The sequence below is a fragment of the Microplitis demolitor genome, chromosome 3, assembly GCF_026212275.2.
Source record: "Microplitis demolitor isolate Queensland-Clemson2020A chromosome 3, iyMicDemo2.1a, whole genome shotgun sequence".
Taxonomy (NCBI): Eukaryota; Metazoa; Arthropoda; class Insecta; order Hymenoptera; family Braconidae; genus Microplitis; species Microplitis demolitor.
Window position 1 is genome coordinate 2,472,703 of NC_068547.1, and position 26,192 is coordinate 2,498,894.

Consider the following 26,192-nt stretch of genomic DNA (forward strand, 5'->3'; position numbering starts at 1 on the left):
TCACGCATGCGCACTTAGTCTTCGTGAAAAAAAATTATCCGGTTGGCTGATAAATATCGATGAATTTTATTGGCAGATCATTTGATTATTTGAATTTTTCCCGCTACTAGCTACCTGCGCGGGAAAACAATAAGATTTAAATATTTACATTATATTATTTATTTAGAAATTCCGTTATATATTCAAGTAAATAATCATGACATTTATTATTATTTATTGTTATTTACATGATAAAATATAACTAAGTGTCAGCTTGAAGTGTTAAGTGTCAATTTTTTAAATTTTCAAATAAATAAATAAAACGTAAGAATAAAAATTTTAAAATTCGTATTTAGATCATGGAAAAATTAGCGCGCGCATTTTTTTAAATTTTATTATTTTAATTTATTTATTCAAAATTTATAAATTATCTGATGTCTTAATTAATAAATTATTATTTAATTAAGTTATCAAGGAATAGTAAATTTTTTATTTTACATAAAGAAATAGAAAAAAACTTTTAATTTTTAATTTTTGATAAAAATAAATAACCGACAGCGTAAAAAAAATGGTTATTAAAAAAACAAAAACATGTTTGTTGAAAATTGAATTATTTTCCTGACGGCGCGAGTTTAAATCAATATTGTATATATATATATATATATATATATATATATATATATATATATATATATATATATATATATATATATATATATATATATATATATATATGTATATTGTTTGATCATCGTTGACAGTATAAATGATAACGCAGATAACATTTCTATTTTCGTAACAAATTTTTCATTATGTCATGACTAATGGAGCTATTGATTAAACTCAGTTTAATTAAAACAAAATATCATAAAATGAAAAAATAAATTATTAAAGTTTATTTGTTTATTCACAATCTATTAAATTCTATGAATTATTTAAGTCCATCAATAGCTAACGAGTAAGCCATTAAAAGCTTAAAGCGAAAATTTGAAAAAACTTTTGTTGTAAGAAGATTAGAGAAGTAAAACTCATGTTAAATTAATAGTAATCGGTTTTATAATTAAAGTTTATATAATTAAATTGGTTGCAATAGTAAACTTTACCTGAATTAACGTTTTAATAATTGCTGGATGGCTTTTACTGAAATTAATAATTTTATTTTACGGTTAAATTAATAATAATTAAATCTCAAGCACAGCCGCTGTCTTTTTTTTTTTTTTAAACAAATGCTATTGACGTTTGGTATTTTTTTATTTAAAATAAAATATTTTATATTTTTTATTAGTTCAGATAGAGGGTGAGAAAATATCAATTTTGAATACGAACACCAAACGATGAATTGAATTGTGTGCAAACAAAACTGTATAAAAAATATTTGTAATATTTTCCCATCGGTATTACGAGAATTAATCCGATGCGAGAATCAAAGTTCAAATGAACGGGGGCGGGTTATTTGAACAGATAACGGTATAACTCTCGACATGTTGGGATGGCATGTTTGAATTTTCTCTCTTCAATTGTCTGCATACTGTTCCTATTTATATTTACCTATACGTGATATCTATATAAATATATATCAATACATTTATACAAATGTGAATGTGGATGCATATAAACCGCGTAGTAGGGTGAAGAAGGACATAAAGTGGGGAGCCAGAGTATAAATGCCATTCGAACATGGATATAAATACCTGTATAAGCTCTCTATATATACTTTGTAATACAAAATGCCCATATCCATACAATTAATGATGGTAATTATCATCCACCATTTACCGTCCAAATGTCTGTGACACACACGTTAAACCGCAAAAATAATTCGCGTTTAAACCATTTGTATATTCGCGCTCTTTGTTTTAAATTAATATTCCCATTCTATTGATTTTTATTTTTGTTGTTTATCTAAACTCCCGCATTTCATTTACTTCCATATTACCTTCATAAATAACCACATGTATATCAAATATATATACATATGAAAGGTGTTTTTCATTAAAATGCTGGTTAATGGCACAGAAATAATTTCCCTCCTGATTGCTCATTACATTTATTAACTATGATGTATTTCAATTTGTTTATACATATATATGTATATAAAATATATAATATATGAAAGATTTGAGGAAACCACCAATGAAAATGTCACACATGACGTTTCATTAGTTACTGCATTTCTGAATTGACTTTGCTGTCTATATATTTATACTTATATATATATGTATAACTAAACAGTCTTTGGGTGAATATTGTAAACATTGAAGTCTCTGGATTTAAACTTGACGACACATGGAAACGACAGTTTCCGACAGTAGTCCTACGGATTTACGTTCCCCCGTGCAATGGATGATTGTCATTGTCGCGGATGTAACCCAAGGGAAATTAATGATTTACTTGTATATTAATTGACAAACCAACCCACAAAATCCATAATATCATATATCTTTATATAAGTAAATGATGAGGATAATGCAAGTAATTTTAAAATTTGAAACATGTAGCAACCTATTGGATTAAATGGACTGATAAGATCACCGGTAAGCTTCTTAGCTTAATGCAGTCGATAAATCCTCAGCAGTACTAAAAACGATAAATATTAATTATGATATGATTTTGTAATACCGGTAAAAAATTTAATCAATCAAATGCTATTAGGAGTATTGTTTATTTATTCATACGAAATATTTTATGAGGAAGGTAGAAAAAAATGTTAAAACAGGAGGGAGAGACATGATGATGTATGTACAGGGTAGTCGGAAGGTCATCGCGAAGGCGGAAACTGGCGCAAGCGGAACCGGGGCATTGGGAGATCGTTTGTCTTACTTAAGGGGGTAGCCGATGAGCCTGAGCCTCGTCGGTCACCCGGGACCAAAATTTCTCGACCCTAATCTCGCTTCTTCTCGCAAACGCATTTACCCTCTTTGTCTGGTAGACTCTTATAAGTTGGCTCCTGGTGCTCGTGCTTTCATACTCTATGCCAACCAACTAGCCAGCCCATATATATATATATACATACATATATATATATATTTGTGTGTAGCATACTAACATATAGGATCCAAGCAGCCAGGCAACGTGCAATCAATATTTATTACCGGTTCTAAGCCATTGTGAGATATAATACGTAACTGGTTAATGGATTTGAACATTGATGGACTGATCACAATTCTCAGTACGTTTATACATATATATACAAGGCAATATTGTCCCATGAGTATTTATTTATTATTTTTTCGGGTTTATATCAGCGCACTGGGTTATTTGTCCTCGAGATTCGATTAAAATGTCTGTTGCTGACAAATAAAATATATTTATTATTATTATTATTATTTTAAATAAAACTAAATTAATAATATATATAGACATAGATACGTTGGTTTATATTTTATTCAGATTCAGGGAGGCAACAAAAGCCCAGGCATTAATGAACGATCAATCTAGTTGACACGAGAGTGTCACGTGTGACTGTGCGTGACGAATGTGATTCGGTGGGTCATGATTGTTATTACGAATCGCCAGTTATATTAGTGTTGTAGGCAGTGGGTAGTGGGCAGTTGCATTGCAGTAGCTGGTGGATTGTAATGAGCAAAGGCAGAACTCCGCGTAACTGCCTGTCTGATTTATATTACTACAGTTATTAGAGAAATATGAGCTCCGCTGTAAATGGAATTAATTAGATCGATTAAGAGTTTAGTCGCATTGAGATTTGTTAATTGATAATAATAATTATTATAATAATAATAACAACAATAATAATAATAATAATAATAATAATAATAATAATAATCTGTACTACTGAGGACAATATTTTATCCTCAATTTATTCCACCCCTTCATTTTTTGTGTTATCATTTCATATATATATATTTATATACTTTATTATATTTGTTTCACCAGATAATTATACGCGACATTAATTACAATGATAACGTATTTAAAAATTTATTTATTTATTTATGAGCATTTATTATTTTTTTTTTTTTTTAAATAATAAACTCTAATGCAAGAGCATGCGCAGTAATTTATTTGAGAAAATAACTCTCGGCCACGGGTTTTTATTATTCTAGTGGGAATTTTAACACGCGAAAAAGGCTTTTTTGTAAATTAGATCGCTTGGCAGAAATTTCATACTGCATATTATTATTATTATTATTATTATTATTATTATTATTATTATTATTATTATTATTATTATTATTATTATTATTGTTGTTGTTGTTGTTTTTTGTTGTATTATTTTACCGTTATATAAATGTAAAATAAGTATAAAGTTTGTTTGGAAATTCACTAGATGGAAAATGTCAATATTATTTATTCTTTGTATATATATATATATATGTATTCCATCCATTTATGTATTTATAGAAAGTGCTGTAGCCTACTATTAATAACATAAATATTTTCTCGTATATTAATTAAATAAAATCGTTAGAAAGTTACATGGGATGTATGCATATATGTACATATCAATGCACATGGAAATTTTCACAGCCGTGGTCGTATAATTACGATACTGCTAATTATACCTGACGGTGTATTGCTACAAACGATCGTAACTATCCCAGCGATTATCGACTTATCCAGATAATTATCGCCACTCGTTGTGCTTCTCGTCCTAACTACCTCTTCAAAGATCATAAAATACTTTTTTTAAAAAAAATATAAAATTACCATTTTATCCGGCAATCGAGAAGCGAATAAATAAAATTTTATTTGTAAATAATTCGTACGTCTTCCGTAACGCAGTACCGGAAATTAAATTTATTTAACAAAGTCTTTCACACGGAATTCTATGAATGCATAAGGGGGATGATAACTACATCCCCTTCATGAGAGTTCTCTTTCATGGGATAAGCTTCTTCTTTTTATCATTTAATTTAATTTAAAATAACACCGGATGACATGACGTGAGTTCGAACCCCTCGTCACACGAATCAATTTCCTCTTTCAATGTTCGTCCTCCAGGAAATCGAATATATCAAAATCACCATGGGTCATTTCTGTCCACTTTTTTTTATCTACATTTTTCACAACAATAGCACTGGAAAAATAAATAAAAAATATATATACAAACATATATACATAAACATCATTTCATTTAAATATCAAAGTCAAAGGGAATAAAAACAAACGATACGACAGATTGTCTTTATTTTCCATCTACAGTTATCGCAAGTAAAGTATAGATATATATGTATATAAAATAGATGAAATGTATCGTGGCAAGTAGGGGAGCTAAAGAATTGACTGGTTACATTATCGATTCAGTTCACGGTTGAGGAGGTGCCTTTTTCCCAATTGACGTAGCAGAAACTGCAACACCAAGTCATTCTTTTTATCTATATGTACCGGTACAAGTCAAAAAGGTCTTGTGTATTCTTTATATACATTGTAGATGGGATAGTGTAGTCAGTCGGTTGTACGAAGAGTTTAGTTCTGTTTCAAATAGCCTCAGGTTACTGAAGAATCAGAAGCAGTTCTATTTATTGGCTTTCGTGTCTGTGATAGCGAATAATGTAAAAGGTCCAGTGGTCGGGGGTTTGTTGATTCCCTGTGCATTTTATTATTTGAAATGTACGTCTCTGGTATACTTACACTCACTCACTCTTTCCCTCCCTCTCGGTCTCTATGCCCGTAGTGTAGGCATAAAATAAATAAAAAAAATCTGGAACGAAAAACAAAAAGAATAAATAAATAAAAAAGTGTAGGTATACAAATAAAAAGGATATGAGGGGTGTACAGAGAGAAAGAGAAACTGCTGGCATTATTGCGGGCCGCGCGACGAGATAGCCTCGGCATCGATGTTTTTTCGATACTTATGGAAGCCCCCGTTACTCATTGTCGGGCGAGCAATGGCTTCGATATCAGGCCGCTTGCATTCGGGCCTTCCTTTTATTTTCCATTCACATTTTTTTATCCCGCACCCTCCCCTACTTTTCTTTCTTTATTTCTTTCTCTATATAATATTTTTTTATTTATTTGTTTCAAAATTTTTTCTTACTCTTCTGCTGCTTCGGTTACCGAACGTGAAGCTCCAGAGTGCCGGGATGTAGAAAAAAACGAACGATATTGCCTGGTACTTTTTTTCCGGTTAAAATTTTTTTCAGCCCAGCAATTTCAAATATTCGACAACTTTAAGCTGGCAATTAGATGCCTTCTTTTTTTTACATTTATTTCGCATTGTTTATTATTATTAGTATCCTAATTTATTTTTTAGCAGCTAACAGTCTTCACACTTGAATAATTTATTCGCTCAAATGCGCGCTGTTTAATATTTAACATTTAAAACAACAATAATAATAGCAACTAAATATTAATTTAAATTATATTATGGACATAAATATATATAATTGACTGTCCGAGAGTTTGCTTTGGTGGCAGACTCAGAATTTATCGTGTTTATACACTTGAACCGTTAGTCGGTAGTAGATGAAAGCAGCGGTTTTGTTTGTTTTTCGTGCAAGTAGCGCTATGCGTTTAGTACTCTGGCATCTCTTTGCTCTTCCTCATTCTCACCCTCTTCTATGCTTGCCTCTTTACTTATTCTCTATCATTTATCCCCTCCCCCCCTCTCCCCCAGTCTGCAGCTCATATTCCCTCAGATTTATCGTCAATCGATATTATTCTAAGTTTACATTTCCCAGCCCAATATTTGCCCTAGAATTCGTCCCCCATCCCCCATACGCATAAAAATTAAAACCAATCTAAAGTTATCCCATAAAACTCTAAATAATCTATATGTCTAATAAATAAGTACAAGTTAACTCCCTATCCAACAATATATTTATCACTTTATTTTCTCTAGCAAAAACTCTTAGAGCCTTACTCACACTGTTTATGCTTTTAAACTTCAAGACTCTATCGTTCCAGCCTTAAAACCCATTGTAATTCAGTAGCAATAGAGGGAATCGCTTTTCACAAAACTCTCCAGAGTATAAATGTCTCGAAACGGATGTGAATGTGTGAATATTAAATTTTTTTATAAAAATACGGTTGTAAAATAGACAAATCGATTTATCCGTGACCCCGATGCATTTTCAAAATTTATTTAAAAGGCCTTGCCGCCATTACTCTTAACTAAACTCTACTGGCTATAGTTCTTGAGCTCGCGATTGCCAAATTCCATAGCAGCCATTTTAAATCTTATCTTCGATTTTTTTCCCTTCCCAAGAGTATTAATATCTCGATCGTGCTGTTAGAAGCGCCAATAAAACTCTTCATTTGTACCTTTTTATTTATCTTACCATCTATCTATTATCGCTAAACGATTTGTTCATAAACGCTCCTCTTATTGTATCTTCTCGAGCACGTATTGTTTGATTACTCCATTATGTCATTTGAGCAAATAAAAAATTTTGTTATTTATTGTTTATATTGCTCTTTACTTCCTACTTATCTGATAACAATTCGCTAAGGGGTAATGGTGAAATAATTGACAATTGATGTTATATATATACTTTGTTTTTTTTTTCTTTTTTTTATGTGGATAAATTTATTTACAAGAGTAAAATATTATATACAAGGTTGAAAATGTGGACGTAAAAATAAGATGACAATGGGAACACAGCCAAGTAACTGTTGTATATTTAAATAAATCAGGGAACGTCTTATTGATTAGTTGTCTCATCTCTTAAACTCCCGAGTTACTTTTTTTTTTTTTTACTATTTTTTTTTTAAATCTTATACACTTACTCATTTTTTTTTTTGTAAATTCTTATCATTTATTCACTTACATACTTGTTTTATGTACTTATCATTTTTATTTAAAACTTTTTTTTGTTACTGTGTAAACGGGTGTGTTATTTGTTGTCATTACAATTAAATTTTTTATTTTTATTTTTATCCTATAGTACGACATTTATTTTGACATTTAACACTGTGCGAATCTATGTCACGGGATGTAGGGGAAATTTTATAAACCGCTCAATATTTTGGGATAAAAAATAAAAAAAAATAACAAATTGACGTCTTTTGAATTTTCAATATATCCGTAATGATGCGACTCGTTTTCCACGACGAGGGAATTATCGGGAACTCTAGACCCGCAGAGTTGGACAATAGGTGTTGGGATAAGTGATGAAAATATAAAAAAAAATAATAATGAAAGGGTAGAAAAAAAAATCTATATGGAATAAGAACTAAAAGTTAAAAAGGCATAGGTTTTATCCTGTGGAACGAGCACTGAACAATTGTGAAAGAGCTCGAGCGTCGTTACCTACAAACAATATTGTTTTAATCCTGCTCAGATATTTTTTGTCTCGCTGTCTCTTTATTTTTTTTTTTTATTTATTATTTTCCTTATTTTTTTTGCTACTTGTTGTTTATCTTTTTTGTCGTCTCTCATCTCCCGTAAGTCACTTCAGGGACACCCAATGTTCCATAGCTGATGAAAAGTTTCATCACGACAAGGAATATTCTTTAACAAGACTTTTAATTAATTATGTGGAACGATATAACGACGAGCGAAAAATTTTCTTAGTCGAGATTAAAATCACGTGTTTTACGTGTCTATGTTTCCATTGCTATTAATATTTTATTATTTTTTATCATTATCATTCATCTCTACCATCATAATTACTGATAATAATAATAATAGCAATTTCCTGTGCTGAATAAAAAAAAGATCTCGACAATTGAGCAAAGTAACCCGTCAAAAAAATATAAATAAAATTAATCTCATTTTAAAAAAATATTCCTCATCTACAATCCAGTCATTAATCAGGTGTCGGAATTTATTTATTTATATTTTTGAAATTATTCATTAAATTTCATAATATATTTTTTTGTTTTTCTAACATTCCCACACACTCACGCATCGTTGAATTTCACACACGTAAATCCCTCGTAAATCCATTGTGCATCATATTATCTGAACTGGCCGATGATAAGTGCGAGCAATAGGTAGGCACCGGATGTTGGCATTCCGACTGCAGTATTGCCATGTTGCATTGCTGCAGGATGTTCACCTAAAACATTAACAATTTATTGTATTATTTATCTACCTAACAATTTATCACATAAATTCTCAATTTAATTAATAAATTTATAGATAATTAATTTATAACTAATTTTTCAGTCTATCGAAATCAAAATTTTTGACTCTCATTTATCTACTAATGCGTGATGATATGTATTGTCATAAATTTTATAGTATACTGTCAAAATGAGTTATACATATATTTTTCCAAAATATCTCGGCCATTATATTCTTACAGTTTTCAGCAGTTCCTGAATAATTATCTTAATGTGGGTTACATCCCAGAATAAGGTCGCGATATGCGAAAAATATATGCAACATATATGTGCAGAGATGTGTGCAAATAAGGAATATGTTGAATAAATTTTGTACATATCTTTGGAATATAAAATTATATAAATGCACCAACATTTATGTTGACATATATGTCGCCATATTATGTATAATTTTGTCGTATACAAAAAAATAAATGTCATGTCAATGATACATAGATTTTTGATATATACACTGTGAAAAATTTCGAATAAATTTTACTATGGGTGCATTGTAACCCCGGACCATAAGAAAACTGGTACAAAATTTACAAGAGTACCATAGTAAATGTATGCGCATAGGTCTCAATCGTGTCGTCTGCGCATACGTTTACTATGGGACACTTGTAAATTTTGTACCAGTTTTCTTATGGTCCGGTGTTACAATGCACCATAGTAAAATTTTTTGGAAATTTTTCACAGTGTATGTATATATATATATATATATATTTTCCGTATGGATAATTTGACCGCTTGCTGTTTTGTGATATTGTTTGATAATTATCTATTCTTTGCGAATAATCGTATCATTTCATATTCTCTTTGTACGCTTAGCAGCTGAATATATAGTAATCGAGCTGATTTAAAGTAAAACTTCTCATCACTGGATTGTCTCAATTTCAATTAAGCTAGGGTTGGAAATTTAGTTTTCAACAATTTAACAACACGAAACTTTTAGTTCATTATGACTCATTTCCATTCTGATTGTTTGGTAACAACTTCATTCCAAAGGTTTATATTAAACATTTTTTTTTAAAAAAACCTCTAGTTCTTAATCTTTCGATAGGAAAAAAAATTCTTATTGGTCGGGATTGAATTTTGAAAAATTTTCCGACCATTTGAAAATAGACATCAAAAAGAATACATGAACAAAATTTCGCATGATATTTTTGAGATGATGATCAAGATTTTGAACGATAAATTGTGAAGTTAAATCGATTAGTTTCCGAATAATCTAATGAATAAAAGTTAAAAAGAATTTGTTACTTAATTTTGAAAAACACGTAGCAGTTAAATATATCTTTGAATTTAATCAAATTTAAGTCTTGATAAATCTCAGCGGTTGCCGCAAGGCGAATTCAAATCGCTTAATTTGTTAGAGAGATTTCGTAAAACAAAAATAACTTTTTCTTTAATGCTAAATCTCAAGATCAAATTAATCGATTGTCCAAAACTAAATTATCTAAAATTCTCTAACTATATTAACCCACTTAAATATTTTTGCCATATAATATATCCAACTAATTAAAATTTTACCCGCGAAAGCTAATTTTGTTTTTGTCGCTTAATAAAAGTATGGAAAATTATTTTTAATAAATAAAATAGTTTTTGGAAAAAGGAATTTAAACGGTATACAAAGTAGGCAAAGTCTTTATGATATGTTTGAGTAATTAGTTGTTGGTGGGAACCCCCATTATCACGAGCATTTTCTACAGCATGTGGCAACTTATTAGCGCTAGTACGAGAAGCATTGTTGGCATAATTGTCGAAGTCAGCAGGAAACCTAGAGGTAAAGCTTGTAAAGAGGATCGACAAGCTCCGCTTGAGAGTCCACATATACTAATACTCGCACAAAAGTATTTACTGTGTGTGTGTGTTTATATACAATATATATAGGTCTATAAAGATGGTTGTGTGCGCACGTGTTTATCTGTGTGATATAGAGTGGCGTAGACTCAATTGGTAATGCGCTCAAGCGAGTATGCCGATGGCTGCACAAGTTTCAGGGATTCTACGTGTTCGAGGTGCGCTTTTGGGCTTGTCTACTTGGCACTGATTTGATTCCGATATCGCTCGTCCCCAGCGTGAACTTATTGCTTGAATTTATAGCACGGGAGTTTCCTCATGTGTCTCCATCGACGTGATACCGCCTCTGGGAGAGCATCAGATATGGAAAGAAGTACTGAGAAAAAAAAAAGAAAAAAAAAGTACAGAATAAAATTCACAAAAAAAAAATCAATTTTGCTTTTTACAAAATTTTAAAAGTCCCCGACGTTTTCAGGTCGAAGTTAAAATTTTAAAGTCAAAGGCAGAATATATTTATTCCTCTATCGTCTTCTTTTTCGTTCACACATTCCGCATTCCTTTTAAATTCACTTATTTTTTATATATATATATATATATTTTTTTTTTTAAAACTTTTACTTCTTTCGCGACCTTCTTTTGAGTATTATGCAGTTTTCTATTCACATCTGCTGCATACGTAGAAATTTTTGGATTGCTATCAACACCAGCAAAGTACAATTTTATATTGTATTTGTTCCTTATTTTTTTTTTTTTTTTTTTCAATATTTATTTATTATTTTATTTATTTTTATATAATTTTTTACTCCATTACAAAAGAGGAAAAATAATAGTATCTGTAGGAAAAATTCAACAATGAAAAATATTATTCACGTGTTCTATAAATAAATAAAAAAAAATAAAATAAAAATAAAAGATGAGGTGGGTGTAAAGAGTGTAAAAAGTAAAATGGGAAAAATAGTATGTGAATACAATGTGCACGTTCCATCAATATTTGCGAAAAGTGTTGTAGTCAATGCACGAGTGCAGGCGAGGTAAAATGCACATTGGAAAATTGCGCGTCCGGTAAACATGCAATCGCAGATGTATGTTTACACCCAGTTACACTCTCCAGTATTTAATTATATTCGTGATAAATTTTGTTGAATATGTTCAATCGTACACGTAACTCTGTTCACTCTGTTCACTCTGTTACTCCAGTACGTGAGTTCATTATAATTATTCAAAAAAATTAAATATTTTAAAAATTATAAATAATTAAACAAACGTGACAATACTTATTAATTTTGTTTGTAATCATAACGTCAAAAAGGTACTGAATGTTGAAAAAAAAAGTGAAATTATGTGTGGATTAGTTGATTCATAGTTGGAAGTTTGTTGGTATGTCGGATTATGATTTTCCTCTAATTCGTGCCTATTCAAATATAACTTTCAAGCGTAAATCAGTTTTGATTAGGCTTTCTCTCGTGCTATTACGACTCATACGCGAGTTATAAGCCTCTATACTACTGAGAAACGCGTAATATGCAAGAGCTGGGTTTAAAAGTACTGGCCTTTCACAGTTGCCCAGGTGAAATGTTACGTCGAAACACGGAATACTGAATCGCGGAAAAAAACTCGAGAGTCTTTCGCTTTATTATTATTATTATTATTATTTTTTGCTCATCTTTTTTTCTCATAACCACCACCGAGACTTTATTACCAACATACAGCGGCAATAATTGTACAATGCACACTTATACTTTTTCTATGAATTTTTTTTAAGTTATTTTTTATTTCGCGCACTAGTATGTCGACAAAACATTACTTTTGTTAAAAAATTTTACCTTGTTTAATAAAAATTGCATTTACATTTGTTTTATATGCATCGTGAATATTATACATATATATAAATATAAACTTTTTTTTTGTATTACATGTCAACAAATAAATTAAATTCATTAGTTTGAATTAAAAAAAAATAATTGCTTGATCAAAGTATCAAACACACTAATTTCATTTTTTTTTTTTTTAGTAAAAAAAAATTTGAAATTACTAGTATAAATAAAAAGGAATCCTAAGCAAGTAATTAAAGTAAGAAAAAAAATTTCAGGTAGGATTAAAAAACTAGAAATTATTTTTATTTTACTCATCTTGATTAAAAGAAATTTTTTTTCAAGATTTTATGATATTCTGTAGCTGTAATTTTTTTTTTTTCAAGAGCCAATTTATTCTATAAAAAAATATTAATTAGTTAATCAACAGTAAAAATTTTTTATTCTTGAAAATAATTGGAATTAAAAAAAAAAATGTAGATGAAATAAAAAATTTCAAATTTTTTAGATTTCAGTCTTTTTGATAATATGAAAAAAAAAATATATATATATATATGTATATATACCAAGAATTTAAAATTTATTGACATACTCTGTGCCACGTTCTTTAAAAATAATTTAATAAAAAAATATATTTGTTTGCTTGTTTGTTAAAATTTATAAATAATAGAGAGTACAAACAATAAAAAAGTGTTTACCGTTGATAACGTGAACGTTTACGCTGGCTCTTTTTGCGACGGTTGGCACACAGCTGTAATTTCCCGAGTCGCTCAGTTTTGCCGAGAAAATCCTTAATCTGTAAGCATAGTAAACGTTGAGTGTGTATTATATTTTAAAAAAACATCTTTGCCATATGTATAATATGTTTTTGCTCAGTACATAATCATCCACACTTATATACATTTATAAAGTAGCATTTGTATATATGTAGTATCAGGCAGAGGTAAAAAATAGTCGAGCGTGTGCGCCACAAAGAAGAAGAAAGAGGACTAGACAGAATTAATAATAGAGGGATTACAGTGTAGACTCTGTAATCCTTTTCGTCTATCTACTCTTTTTTACTCCATCGTTTTATATTATTCTTTTTCTTTATTTTTTTTTATCGCATGAATACAGACCTCGATGTAAGAGCTTCACTCCACTCAGTCTCGACAGTAATTCGCGGCTGCTGGTCAATGTCATTGTCACTTCTTGCAGACGTCATGACTGGTTGATTGTCACGAAACCAAGCCACTGTTCCCAAGTCATGGGGTCCTTGAGACATCAGGCAGGTTAATGTCAGCACACTCCCTGTTTTTACATAAATATCCGAGGGCCCCATTATTTTTGCTCGTGGTTCTGGAAAAAAAAAAATAATCATACATGTATATAGTGAATAATATTAAAAAATAATGAGTTTAATGATAAAAATAAAATAGTAATAGAGTAAACCGGGTAAATAGTGAGGTTGTTTAGTCTTGTTAAATGTCAAAGAGTTGTTCTCGTGTTGACATAAACACTGGGATATAACGTCATTTGCGAGGACGAGATCTCCCTCGTTTACCTAGCAAATGGTGAAAAGAGATACCCCTTTATGAGTATACGGAAAGACATCGTCAATGTCATTATCTTTTATCGCACAGTCGGGACGTATTTTGACCTTTTTTTTTTATCTTCTTTTTTTCTCCTGAATAGCCACGATCCTAGACAAGAAACCCGTGTATGCTAATCTGCTGACAACACATTCACTGAATCAACTGCAGTATGGTTTAAAAAATAATAATAATAATAATAATAATAATGATAATAAATAAATGGATGAATGTATGAAGGTGTGTATTGCAAAAGGTAATTGATAAAAATCTGGAAAATGGTCGCTAACTAACCTTAAAATTTCCTGTTGCCTGAGTATTCAAAGATACCCTCATGTTTATGGAATTAAAATAAAAAATAATATTTCGGAAACTGATATCTTTTACCGAGAAATAAAAAAATTTCGGTAACAGACAATTTTCAAAATTTTTTTTGGAAAAAAAATCAATTTAGATTTGTCTGTATTGTGAAAAAAATTATTGGGATAAATTGCGCGGTAAATTTAAAAATATATTTGTCGTGTTTATAAGCTATAAGTCATAAAAATAATAAATTAAAGTCTAGTGTATTTATCAGTAATTTATTATTATTATTGACAGCTACGTGTGTCGATTTGTGTTTATTTAATTAATTAGTTATAATTAAATATTTACAACTGTTGTGAATATACAATATTAATTAAATTAATAAGTTACAAATTAATTATTGAGTTTGGTATATATTTATTATTATATTAATAGACGTGCTCTAGTTATAAATTAATTACCCTGAGGATTTATAGGTACAAATTGATAATTTTCATGGCTGAAGTAATAAATAGCTTATGCATGAGAACTTTTTATTTAATTTTTTTTTTGTGGATTAAAAATTTATAAAATTCCAGCTCGCTCGGTTCTTTCTGTGTAAAGTTTAATGAAAAATTTTTCATCGATCCGAGATTAAAATTTTAATTATCAATTTAGCGCTGGATTCTTTAGAAAAAAAAAATTAAATAGAAAAAAAAACCGCGATCTTATACGTGACTTTAAAACAAACCCGCGGAAATCACGGTGGAAAAAAAAAATAAAAATACGCGAATAAAAAATTTTTGTAGTGGTTAAAGCATGTTCTGAGAATAAAGTTTGAAGAGCACATATTTCAGGTCATGTTTACGTAATACTGAGAGAAAAATATGATGCGTGCTTGGCATTGCGTAAACCTAGTTTTCCTTTTTTCTTTTTTTTTTTTTTTAAATTCATAATACTCTGTCAAGTTTTATGATACTCTTAATTTTATAATTACATATACAAATATATGTATATATATATATATATTTATATTTCCTGGTAATTAAAATAAAAATAGAATCAGTATCCATGTAGATTTTAATTTCTTTTGTTCATTTGGACAAAGTCGTCGCAATAATTCAATGAGAATTTAAAAAAAACCTGACGAGAAATTTAATAAAAAATTAATTCCCACTTTTTAATTTTCATAAAAAAAAAAAAAAAGAAAACTATTAAATTTATTTCACGATATTTTATGTCGATTATCAATAACGCGGGTGAAAACTACTAAAATAAAGCATTAAGTTTGATAGATGGATGTTTGGGAGTAGTCGCTCGCAATTGAGAAAAAAAATGAGGAAAAAAAAGGAAAGTGATTTTCTATTTGTGAAACGACAGCGTGAAGAAATCGACGAAACGAACTGGGTGAATGAGAAGAAGGTTGTACGAGTCTGGATTCGCTAATACGGAGCAGACGTTAGTAAAATGGATTTATTACGTTTCCAAGTTGAACAATGTCCGAGGAAAGTTCCTATCACCGGGTGACTTTAATCAAGTTCGAGATGAGTTCTTGCTTCGCACGCTCACCGTCGAGGTACCAATAGACGCCGAGGGTAAAATACTATAGATATGACTATACCTTTACAGGTTAGTCGCCGGAAAGCAAATAGATGTAGTGCGGGAAAACAAACTCTGGTGTCTGGTGAATTACTTGGGCAAAGTTCAACCGTATCTTTCCATTCAAGTCCATCGTCCGTTTTTCTTTTTATTCAAATTACCAAAACTTTTATCTCTTATCTGTATATAAATGTACATATACATATATATTAAGAGAGAGAAAGATTTACAAATGTATTTAGGTTTGAATGCGAAGGTTTGCGGGCTTACCCCCGCGGAAATATGTGCTAATGGGCCGAGTAGTGACGAGTAAGGCTGGGCTTAAGAAAGGAACAATTGTCGGTGATGAAAATCACTCGGGCTCGTCTGGTGAACAATGGCCCGCACGTTCGACTAAAATCCGCTTGCTGCGACGAGCGTCCTCGTGAAATTCGCGCTTCAGAAAATTTGCTGGGCGTTCGTACGAATTTATCGTTTGCTTGTGCTCGTCATCGCTATAAATATATATGTAGTGTAGGCACTACACACACCCACACCATGAACCAGGTAGTGAAGTGTGCAGCGTAGCCGATGGTAAATTGACGTTAAAAATTTCAAATGTATATAGTCTAGCGTAAATTCTAGATATGCTAGTGGTCGTAGTGATGGTGATGCTGATGGTTACGAGGACAATCGCTCGATTATATGTAGATTCGTTTGCTCACCATCCAGTGTCCTCACGTTTCTATTTCTCTCTTGTCATCGGCTTAATTCGCTATACGTCACAAGCACACGTGCCCCCATCTCATTGCTCAAATTACAAAATTCTCTACAGATCCTTTTAGCAATCACCCTGACATTATTTTAAAATCGTTACCATTAGTATTCATTTAATTCGTGATCAACTGATTGCCGTCTATACAGTCACATTCTGACAGTTCATTTTTTAATGAAAATTTTTTGAGATCGTCAAAAAAAAAATTTGAAGGTTCTATTGACACTTGTATATATTTATATATAAATGTAGTATGTAAAAGTAAAAATAGTGGGGGCCGGTAACAACAGGACACATCCGGAGCGTGTAGAATCGTGGAAACAGCGTAGCTATTATGTGGATATGCCGTGTGCACGAACTATAGTCTCTCTAATTCGCGTTCAACCACGTAGTCGTGTACTATTCACTGTCTCTCTATATATATATACTATGAGAAGAGTATATAGTAGATATAGAAGGGAGAGTAGAGAGTAGAGAGAAGCTAATAGATGAGCAAGTAGTGTTAGAGAACGTGCTGGTGCAGGAGGAGTGGATCTGGTGTTCTGGTTGTGTTGCTGAACCAAGAGCCAGAAGAAGAGCCGAGTAGGTGCCGACGAAACGTAGATGCCAGTGGTGGAGAAAGAGAGAATAGGTGTAGTTGTCGCGTTTCGTTGGTTCGTGCTTCTCGTACCAGTGTTCAGTTCAGTACTTGTAGAGACTAGTACAGAGTTTGGCTCTCGACGCGACCGTCCGTGTATTAATTGTCTCGTTACGCGACGCGTTTCATGGCCCCCGTGTAATTTATGCAGACCACCGCTTCGACTATCGTGTGCCCGACGCTTTACCCGTTGTTAATCTCCCATACTCCCGTCATACAATCTACCCTTTTCATTTCTCTCGCCCCGCTCATCCATCCAGTTAGCAGCCAACCAACCACCCATCCAACCAACCAACCGACCGACCACCGTTGTTATATTCTCTTTCCAACCGTGAGTATTCACTCTACTTTCTCGCTTCTCCCACGTCCCTCTCAACTCTCGACTCTGTACTGATGCAATCATTATTATATCCACCAGCCCCTACACACTATAATTCCCTGTTATCTCACAAAAACTCCTACTATTTTATTACTTCCATCAAAATATTATCCATACAAATATATGACATTAATCATGATCTGTGTATTTACATAATATTACCCGTTTTTTGGAGCCTTATTACTGCAATCAACAGCATCAAGGATCCAACTGGTACAGGAGCCAGCTCTTTCGCTAGATATCCCTGCCAAAAGCGCGCGCTTGGACCGGAGAATGGGATGAAGAGGGGGAGAGACATAATCGGGGATTCTGGCTCGCGGAGCTTCGTCGAGTACCGATTAGCTGCTGGTGAGCTTAGTTTCAGCACCGAGAGAGACAGATAGTGCCAGTGGAATTGTGTACTGAGCTTCTCTTTCCCCCTACCCTCTTGGGTCTCACCCTGGCTCTTTGGCCCTCACTCTCCTTCTATGATTCACTCATCCCGTGCTACTCGTTCATTTGCTCATACTACTTAGCTTGTTTTACCCCAACTACATCATCCGTTGACGGTAGTGCTGCTGCTGCTACTGCCACTGGTACTAGTACTGCTGTTGTTCTTGATGTCGGTATTAGTACGTTGTAGTTGTTGGTGCTGTTGTTGTCGGTACTGCTGCTGCTATGTATAGTACTGATGATCCTCGTTAACCAACGTTTTGCTCACTATAACGAGCTCTTCAGCGCACACGTGCAGTTGTTGTTATGACCGCGATATCTTTTGAGGTGTTTAGCTTCCATTCACGTCCATGTTTTGACCTACGGTCTTATTTATCACATTTACGGGCTCAACTTTATCTCTCACACCCATTACTACTTTAGATTTTTTTTTTTTTTATTTTACTCTGCTTTGAATTTTCAATGCCTGTTAAATTTAAAAATAACATCCTCGTAGATTAAACTTTATTGGATTATTAGTTTGTTGGATTATTTTATGTATATATGCAGGGTAAATTTGAAAAAGTACACAGAGCTAGAGATGGAGAAGGAAATAGAGATCGGGATATGACAGTGATGGTGGTAGAATTTGTTGGGAGAGAAAGTTAGCACTGTAATCAGTAGTGTCGCCGAGAGCGACAAGTGGATACGGTCAGTTATTGGTCCGACACACGTATCCACCATGTGATTCTGATCACTTCACTTCATACTCATTCACTCACCCGTACTCTACTTTATTATCAGTACCTATATCTATATCAATATCAATATCTATCTATATATATCTATATATATATAGCTGGGATAGTTTCTACTCTAGTGTACCGGGAAGCTCAACTCGCCATGTACATTTACTTGATGGACAAAATATATGTGAATTGATCTTCTCTATATATATGGCGCTCTCTGTCTCAAATAGCAGTAGCAGTTGCAGTCGCAGCTGAGAGATCGATATGTTTGACATTTTCCCTGACTAGAATCGTACCGTGGCGTGGACAAAACTTTTCCAGAAGTTTCTATTCGTGTTCTGTGATCTGGAATCGTTGTGATTTCCGTAATATTCAAATTAAATATATTATTATTATTATTATTATTATTATTATTATTATTATTTATATTTGAAATTTGTTTCTGTTGATTAAAATTAATACTCAAGAGGTATGCTCGTATTTTTTATCTGAGTATTATTGAGTTATCTTTCATAGGAACTTTATTTTTATTTTATTGACAAGTTGGTTTGTCGATAGTATGTATTGTGTATTTATATTTAACAAAAAGTAAATTTATTGATATATTTTTAAGTGAGTTGATAGATAGTCGATGTGTTACGATAAGTAGTTTTGTGTGTTGTAAGTCTGACAGCGAACGGAGAAGTTGCTGGAGAAATTTTAGAACGAAAAATGTACGGTACAAGTTCGGAGCAATCAATATATGTATGTATATGTATATGTATATATATATATATATATATATATATAGAGAGAGAGAGAGAATGTATATAGGGTTAGAAAGAGGATAGAAAGAGCAATGGGTTGAGATGGATGAACAGGAAGTGGCCGAGGATGGCAAGTGGTGAGTGGAAGATGTGGCGAGATGGATTTTCCCGCTCAATTGAGAGGAACAAATATGAGATTCAAGTGGCCCAGAAATTGTACTGAGGAAATTGATGTGGGTACTGTCATTTTAGTTTACTCCGTTAATTCATTTTTCTTTTGGTTTCTTTTTAAAACTTAGCAATTTAAATTTTTATTTATTTTCTTTCAAAGTTAAATATTTTTAAAAAATATTTCTGCCAAAAGTTGACTATGAAAATTTTTTATTAACAAAAAATAACAATAATTTCCATCCAATTTATTCAATATAAAGAGCAATACTTTTACGAAAATAAAACGAACTTTTAACTTAAGCGATTGACTCTTGAACTCTTATGAAAGTAAAAAAAAAAAAAAAAAAAAAGTATAACCCGTTGTCGGAATTGACGAAAATGGAAATTTTCATTTTTGTTCTTAAACTTCTCAGTATCTTTGTAGGAGGAGATTTCCTGAAATGTATGATAGAGTTGCCACGCCGTGGCACGATTTACGTTCCATCTACTTTACACAAGTGTCGTTTGCCCTCGCGGCTTTTACATTTATTTGGACGAATTTGTCGATCGTCATGGAAACGGAATGAAAAGCTCGATGGAGAAGAATAAAAGGCAAGACGCGTAGAAATAGAAAATAGAAAAAGAAATAGAAATAAAAAAAATAACATACATATATATATCTTTAGCAGAGTCACAGAGAAACAAAGACAGACAGAAAAATAAGGGAAGAAGAGAGAAGTAAAGAACAAGCAAGTGTACCCTCCAGCATCGTCTAGAAAATTTACTAGGACATCCCCGAAAAGTGCCCGCCACATCAATTCGGTGCCGGAAACTCGAAAACTTTTCCGACATTCAGTGTCGCGACGTTCTTTTCTCATTTACGACAAATTCAAACTCACTCACACGCTACACTTTTTCACTCACCCCCAAACTTACTAAAAAAAAAAAAAAAAATACAGGCCACACACAAGCTATCATTAATTAAATTTTTCATTTAATTAGTACTTGACCATTAACAGAAGCTTAAAAACTGAGGCAGTAATTTTACACAAAACCTCCTCGAATTCGCCCGAGTTCCATGAAACTCTCTTTCATACTTAATATTTATTTGAAAAAGTTTTTTATTTTAAAAATTTAAATATTACTTAGCCTGGAAGATTTTTTTTTTTTTTTTCACCAAGTGGGTTAATGTTTCAGAATTAGAGGAAATTATTATTGCACTAATTGTAGCGATACTGGCATTATTCCAGTAGCATCGCTGTGAAAAGTCATTGTACTCATCCTCGCTGTCGTCGTCGTCGTCGTTGTCGAGCTCCTAGCTGTGCTAGTAGTCATAGTCGTCGTAATGTCTGACATTATTACACATAACACACATTTTGATTTGTCTTCTCTTTTGTCGTGTGTAAGTGTTGAAGCTTCACTAGATTTGTGTGTCGTTTAATACTTGCTACTGTGTTTAGAGAATCTGACGGTGATAAATGTTTCTACTAATATATATGTATATATATATATATGAATAGTTAGAGGAAACCTTTAGTTGACTTTTGTATATTATGTATATATATGTGTGTTTATATATGTATATATATAAACACACTTTGGCCAATTGAGCATATGAGAAATGATTTACAACGAAATTTCCGTTGACATCGATGTTTATGTTTACAAATAAATGTACAAATATAAATTCCAGGAAATTAATGTTTGACATTTTATTTAGTTTCAAATATTTATACTAAAGCTTTTCAATTATTACTCTTATTGTCTTTCAAAAACTCATTTATAAAAATATATATGTTTAAGAGAAAATCGGAAAAATGGAACAGTTGGAAATTTTATTTGAAAAATTTTTATAACAAAATGCTTTCAACTTTGAAAATTATTTTTTTTTTCTTTTAAATTTGTGGGACCTGGGAATTTTTAAAAAAATTTTGGTTTTTTATGTTCGAGTTTAAGTGATCGTCATATTTTATATTTTAATTTATATGTTAGTCACCGAATTTAACTTTGTTGAAAATATGAAAAAAATTTTTTTTTTAAAGGTAATTAAAAGTTTTTCATATTTTCTTCAAATGTAAGTTTAAAAAATAAAAGATCCCACGTATTCACATTGAAAAAAAGTACATAATTCCCTCAACGGCCCCATTTAGTCCGACGCTTCTTTATATATATATATATATGTATATATATTTATATATATATATACTGTAAAAAAATTGTGGAGTGAACGTGGATTAAATCCAGACTCTATTTGGAGTGAATGTGAAGCGGACTGTATTAATTTACTCCTCGGAGTAAAATTTACTCCGAAAAGTTTATTTAAATATTTAAATTTTGTATCAGAGTGAATGAGAATTCAAATAAAATCCAAATCACGCTGAAAAAATTTAACTCCGTATGCGAAGTGAATTTGGATTTAAATAAAATTCATAATCACTCGGAATTTTTTACGGTGTACATACTGAAAAATATGAATGTTTGAATATAAAGATCTAAGCTTAGTATATATTTAATAGGTTTTTTGTTGAGTAAAATTAATAAAGTAAATGTGCTGTATTTCAGGCTTAGTTAAACGAGAAAGCAAGTTGTGAGCAACAATTATCAAAGTCAAGTTATTTTATAAGAGCAGGTTGCAATTATCTTCTCCGCTTTCAGAAACATTATTCTCCCGGTGAAAGTCCATGCAGAGTAGCATCTTTCTTTTTCACCTTTTTCATTATTTTTATTTTTTCTACTTTAGACGTTTTTTTTTTTTTTTTATTTTTTTTATTTAATGTTTTTCGGCCGGTGTTTTTTTGACAATTTTTCACCCAGAGAGTCACACTACGACTGGCTAAACTCTTGAGTGGAAAAAAGTTTCCGCATAATGGGTTAATTCTTATCTTACTCGCGGTAATGTAACGTTTTGTACGCTCGCGGGTCAGATGAGAAGAGCTCTTATAATACATTATCAAACTTCTTCCTAAACAATTTAAATTACGAAATGTCACTGAGATAAGAATTTATTTATTTCACATTAAATGATTTATTTTATGTAAATTTTTAAAACTTACATTGTCAACTCTTAACTTTATTATTATTGTTTTCCTTTTTTACTTTACTTGTTATTAAAAATCAAGCGATTTATGTAACTTTTCATTAATTATCAAGTTTTATTTTAATTAGGATTTTTTTCACACAAAAAAAAAACTTAATTGTTGAATTAATAAGTTTTTGCATATAATTTAAAATAAAATTCTCTCGATAATAATCAATATCTACACTCTGTAAAAAAAAATTTTTTGACTCAAAAAATTTTCGCTGATCTTCAAAAATATTTTGCATTTTAAATTTGTAACAAAAATTTTCTTTTCGAGAAAATTTTTTTTTGCCAAAAAAAATAATTCTTTTTTTTTTTTTTTACGAAATGGTTTTGTTAAAAAAAAAAAAATTGCCTAAATAAATATAACTGGTTATTTATAATTAATTCACAACATATTTTATTTGCATATAAAAATATATCATTGCAAAATAAATTATTTTTGCATACCCAATACTAAAGTAATATAAATTAATAACCCGAATAGTAAATTTTAAAAAATAAACTCAATTTGAAATTCTGTACTGAGACCTGCATTACACCGTCGAATTCCAAAACCATTACAAAACCGCGTTAGATATTTATTTATTTGCCCAGTGATAAAAAAAAACCAAAATTACTTCAAATGAAAATAATAAAATAAATATTAATAAATAGCATCAATATCAATTTATATATCAAATGATTGATTTATGAGTTCATTAATGATCGCAGCTAACGTCGCTAATAAAATAAAAATTTTCAGTCTGTATAAAATTACCAACCATTTAATTAAATATCGCTAAAATTGTTATTTATTTTATAAAGAAAAAAAAAACTTTAATAAGAAATATATATCAAAATGTATGTTAAAAACTTTCTCAGCGCACTTAATAGTATAAATTGAACATAAATATTTTAAATAGTCTCGTGGACCTCGCGGTTAATGATAACTAAAATAGTATTATATATAAATTTATATATATATAAATCTTATTTATGGATTGTTCAGTAGTGAATGAAATTTAAAAAATATCTTGAAACAGCTGGTACGTCGTTTAATAAAATTAAACTCTTAAAAAAAATCTCTTTGATGAATATTTTTAAAAAATACACCAACTTCATGCATACATTTTATTTTTTCATTTTTTTTTCAAAGCCATCCAAACTCGAGTTTTATCCAATTTGCATCACTGACTTTTAATTAACTAAAAAGCACTAAAGAACAATGTGTTTTTTGTGTTTTAAATAAAATGCAATGCTAAATTTAAAGTTTTCGATTGAAACCGTACAGAAAAAAAATAACGAATCAAAAATAATAAAACAGCGAAACAAATTTTATTAAAGTTATTTACTAATGCTTGCATGTAATTAATTAAAATATTGCAGCGGGTTTTTTTTTTGATAATAATCGATAAATGTCACATAAAAAAACCCTTGATGTGTTTAATATTAAGCACAAATCTCTCAACACTTTTTTTTAAATCCCGCATATATATTTAACCCGTATGAATATAAAATTAATTCCGAGAGCTCACTATCAGGGTTGTGCGTCGTCAGCACTAAGCCCCTCTCAATTAGCAGATACATTCAATTACCCAGCAGTTTTTTTTCTTTTCTTTCCATGATTCCATCCAATAACAATATTTTCCATTAAAAAATCTAAAAATATTACTTCCTATTCAGCCGGCAAATAATGTACCGATAAAAAAAAAGTATAATTAAAAATAAAATAATAAATAATATTGAAAGAAAAAAATATGTATGATATTGATAGAATTGTGTCGTGAACACGTGTACGTTGTTCAACAGCTCGTATAGAGAGGAAACCTATTCCCGGATTCATTATTTTGTATCCTCGCCTGAGCAAAAAAAAATTTAAAATAAAAATATGAGCTCTATATATATATATATATATATATTGACGCAAGTTGTTGAATAGAACCAACGACCCAGCTACATAGCACTCATCCCTCGTCGTAGAGTCGTACTCGTTCGTTGGCTTTGTTGAGTCCGGATGAATTGAGAATAGATAGAGTAACAGTAGTTGCAACCAATGCAAGCTCCAATGAACACGCTTGTAATAGAGCAAGAGAGAGGGGAGAGACCATTGTCCATTGTCGTGGTTCTTTGGTTTTGAGCACCGAGTAACTCAGTTAAATAATTCAAGAAAATAAACCAGCCTTAAGTAAGTAACTGAATGTATCGCTAAATAATTTTGACATTTTTTTTTTAATTTATTGTGTTTCTCGGTACCTTTGTCTTTGTCTCTGTAAAAAGTAATGGGGGTAGAAAATCTTGGAAAAATTAGCCCGCGGTCAACCCGGAATTCAAATGCTTCGGCAACATTCACTATTAAAATTCCAGGTTTAGGTTGTCGGGAAAAACATCTACATACAGTTATATCTTTCTCAAGGACTACAACCCTTATCACGAATCTTAAAACGTTTTTACCTCAGACCGATTTCTCGACCCTTTGTTTCTCAATTCAAATAAAAAAAGTCTTTAGCATCATGGCTAAAAGTTTTCCTGGAGTTTAAATACTTTTAATACGTGAGTATAAAATTCATTAGCTGACCTTAGTAATTTCAACACAGAAAAAAATGAACTATAAAGATTGAGAATGACAAGTAATATAATGATAGTGATCAGTAAATACTATCATTCGAAATAGTAATTTTTTAATTTACGATTTAAACGTGAATAATTACAGGATAAGTAGGAAAATTAATTGTCTATGCAAGAAAAATTACTATTTGAACTTTAAAAATTGTAACTGATATTTAGAAAATAGACGACACGTATTATAAAATTTACTATTTGAATGTTAAAATTCCCCATATTGACAGCCGGGTTCCGAGTGATAATTTCAAATAGTAATTTCTATTTTTTTTTTTTTTCCGTGAATGAATCATTTAATTCTGCGTCAATATAAATTTATTTCATGGTAAAAAAAGAAACACTTTTTATTTATTGATATAGTAAGTTAAAAAAATAAAAATAAATAATATATATATGTATGTATGTATATTGTGTTAGATAGACTTAAAAAGTAGAATAAATTTAAACCGTCTAGTTTTATTTCAGTAGCAAGGACTTATAGATCTATTGAAGACATCTATCCTTGAAGAATTGACGTTAGAAACTTTTCTCAAGCTCACGTTTTTTATACCGACTGTTCCACTTATCTGCCACTGTAAAATTTTATATTTATATTTATATTCTTTTATATTTATATTGAAAAACACCAC

The 26,192-nt window shown here is 30.8% G+C and overlaps 1 protein-coding gene across 2 annotated transcripts in view; it reads right to left on the reverse strand.

Moving 5' to 3' along the window:
• Positions 1-7,717: 7,717 nt before the first annotated feature.
• The window catches only part of LOC103568826 (zwei Ig domain protein zig-8), a 116,176-nt gene continuing 97,701 nt past the window's right edge, over positions 7,718-26,192 (reverse strand). For both annotated transcript variants that reach the window (XM_053737155.1, XM_008545802.2), the window contains exons 4-6: positions 13,721-13,940; positions 13,301-13,398; positions 7,718-8,942 (exon numbers count right to left, since the gene is read on the reverse strand). In XM_053737155.1, coding sequence (XP_053593130.1) covers positions 8,842-8,942; positions 13,301-13,398; positions 13,721-13,940 — 419 coding nt within the window. In that variant the 3' untranslated portion in view covers positions 7,718-8,841. The remainder of the gene's footprint in view (positions 8,943-13,300; positions 13,399-13,720; positions 13,941-26,192) is intronic.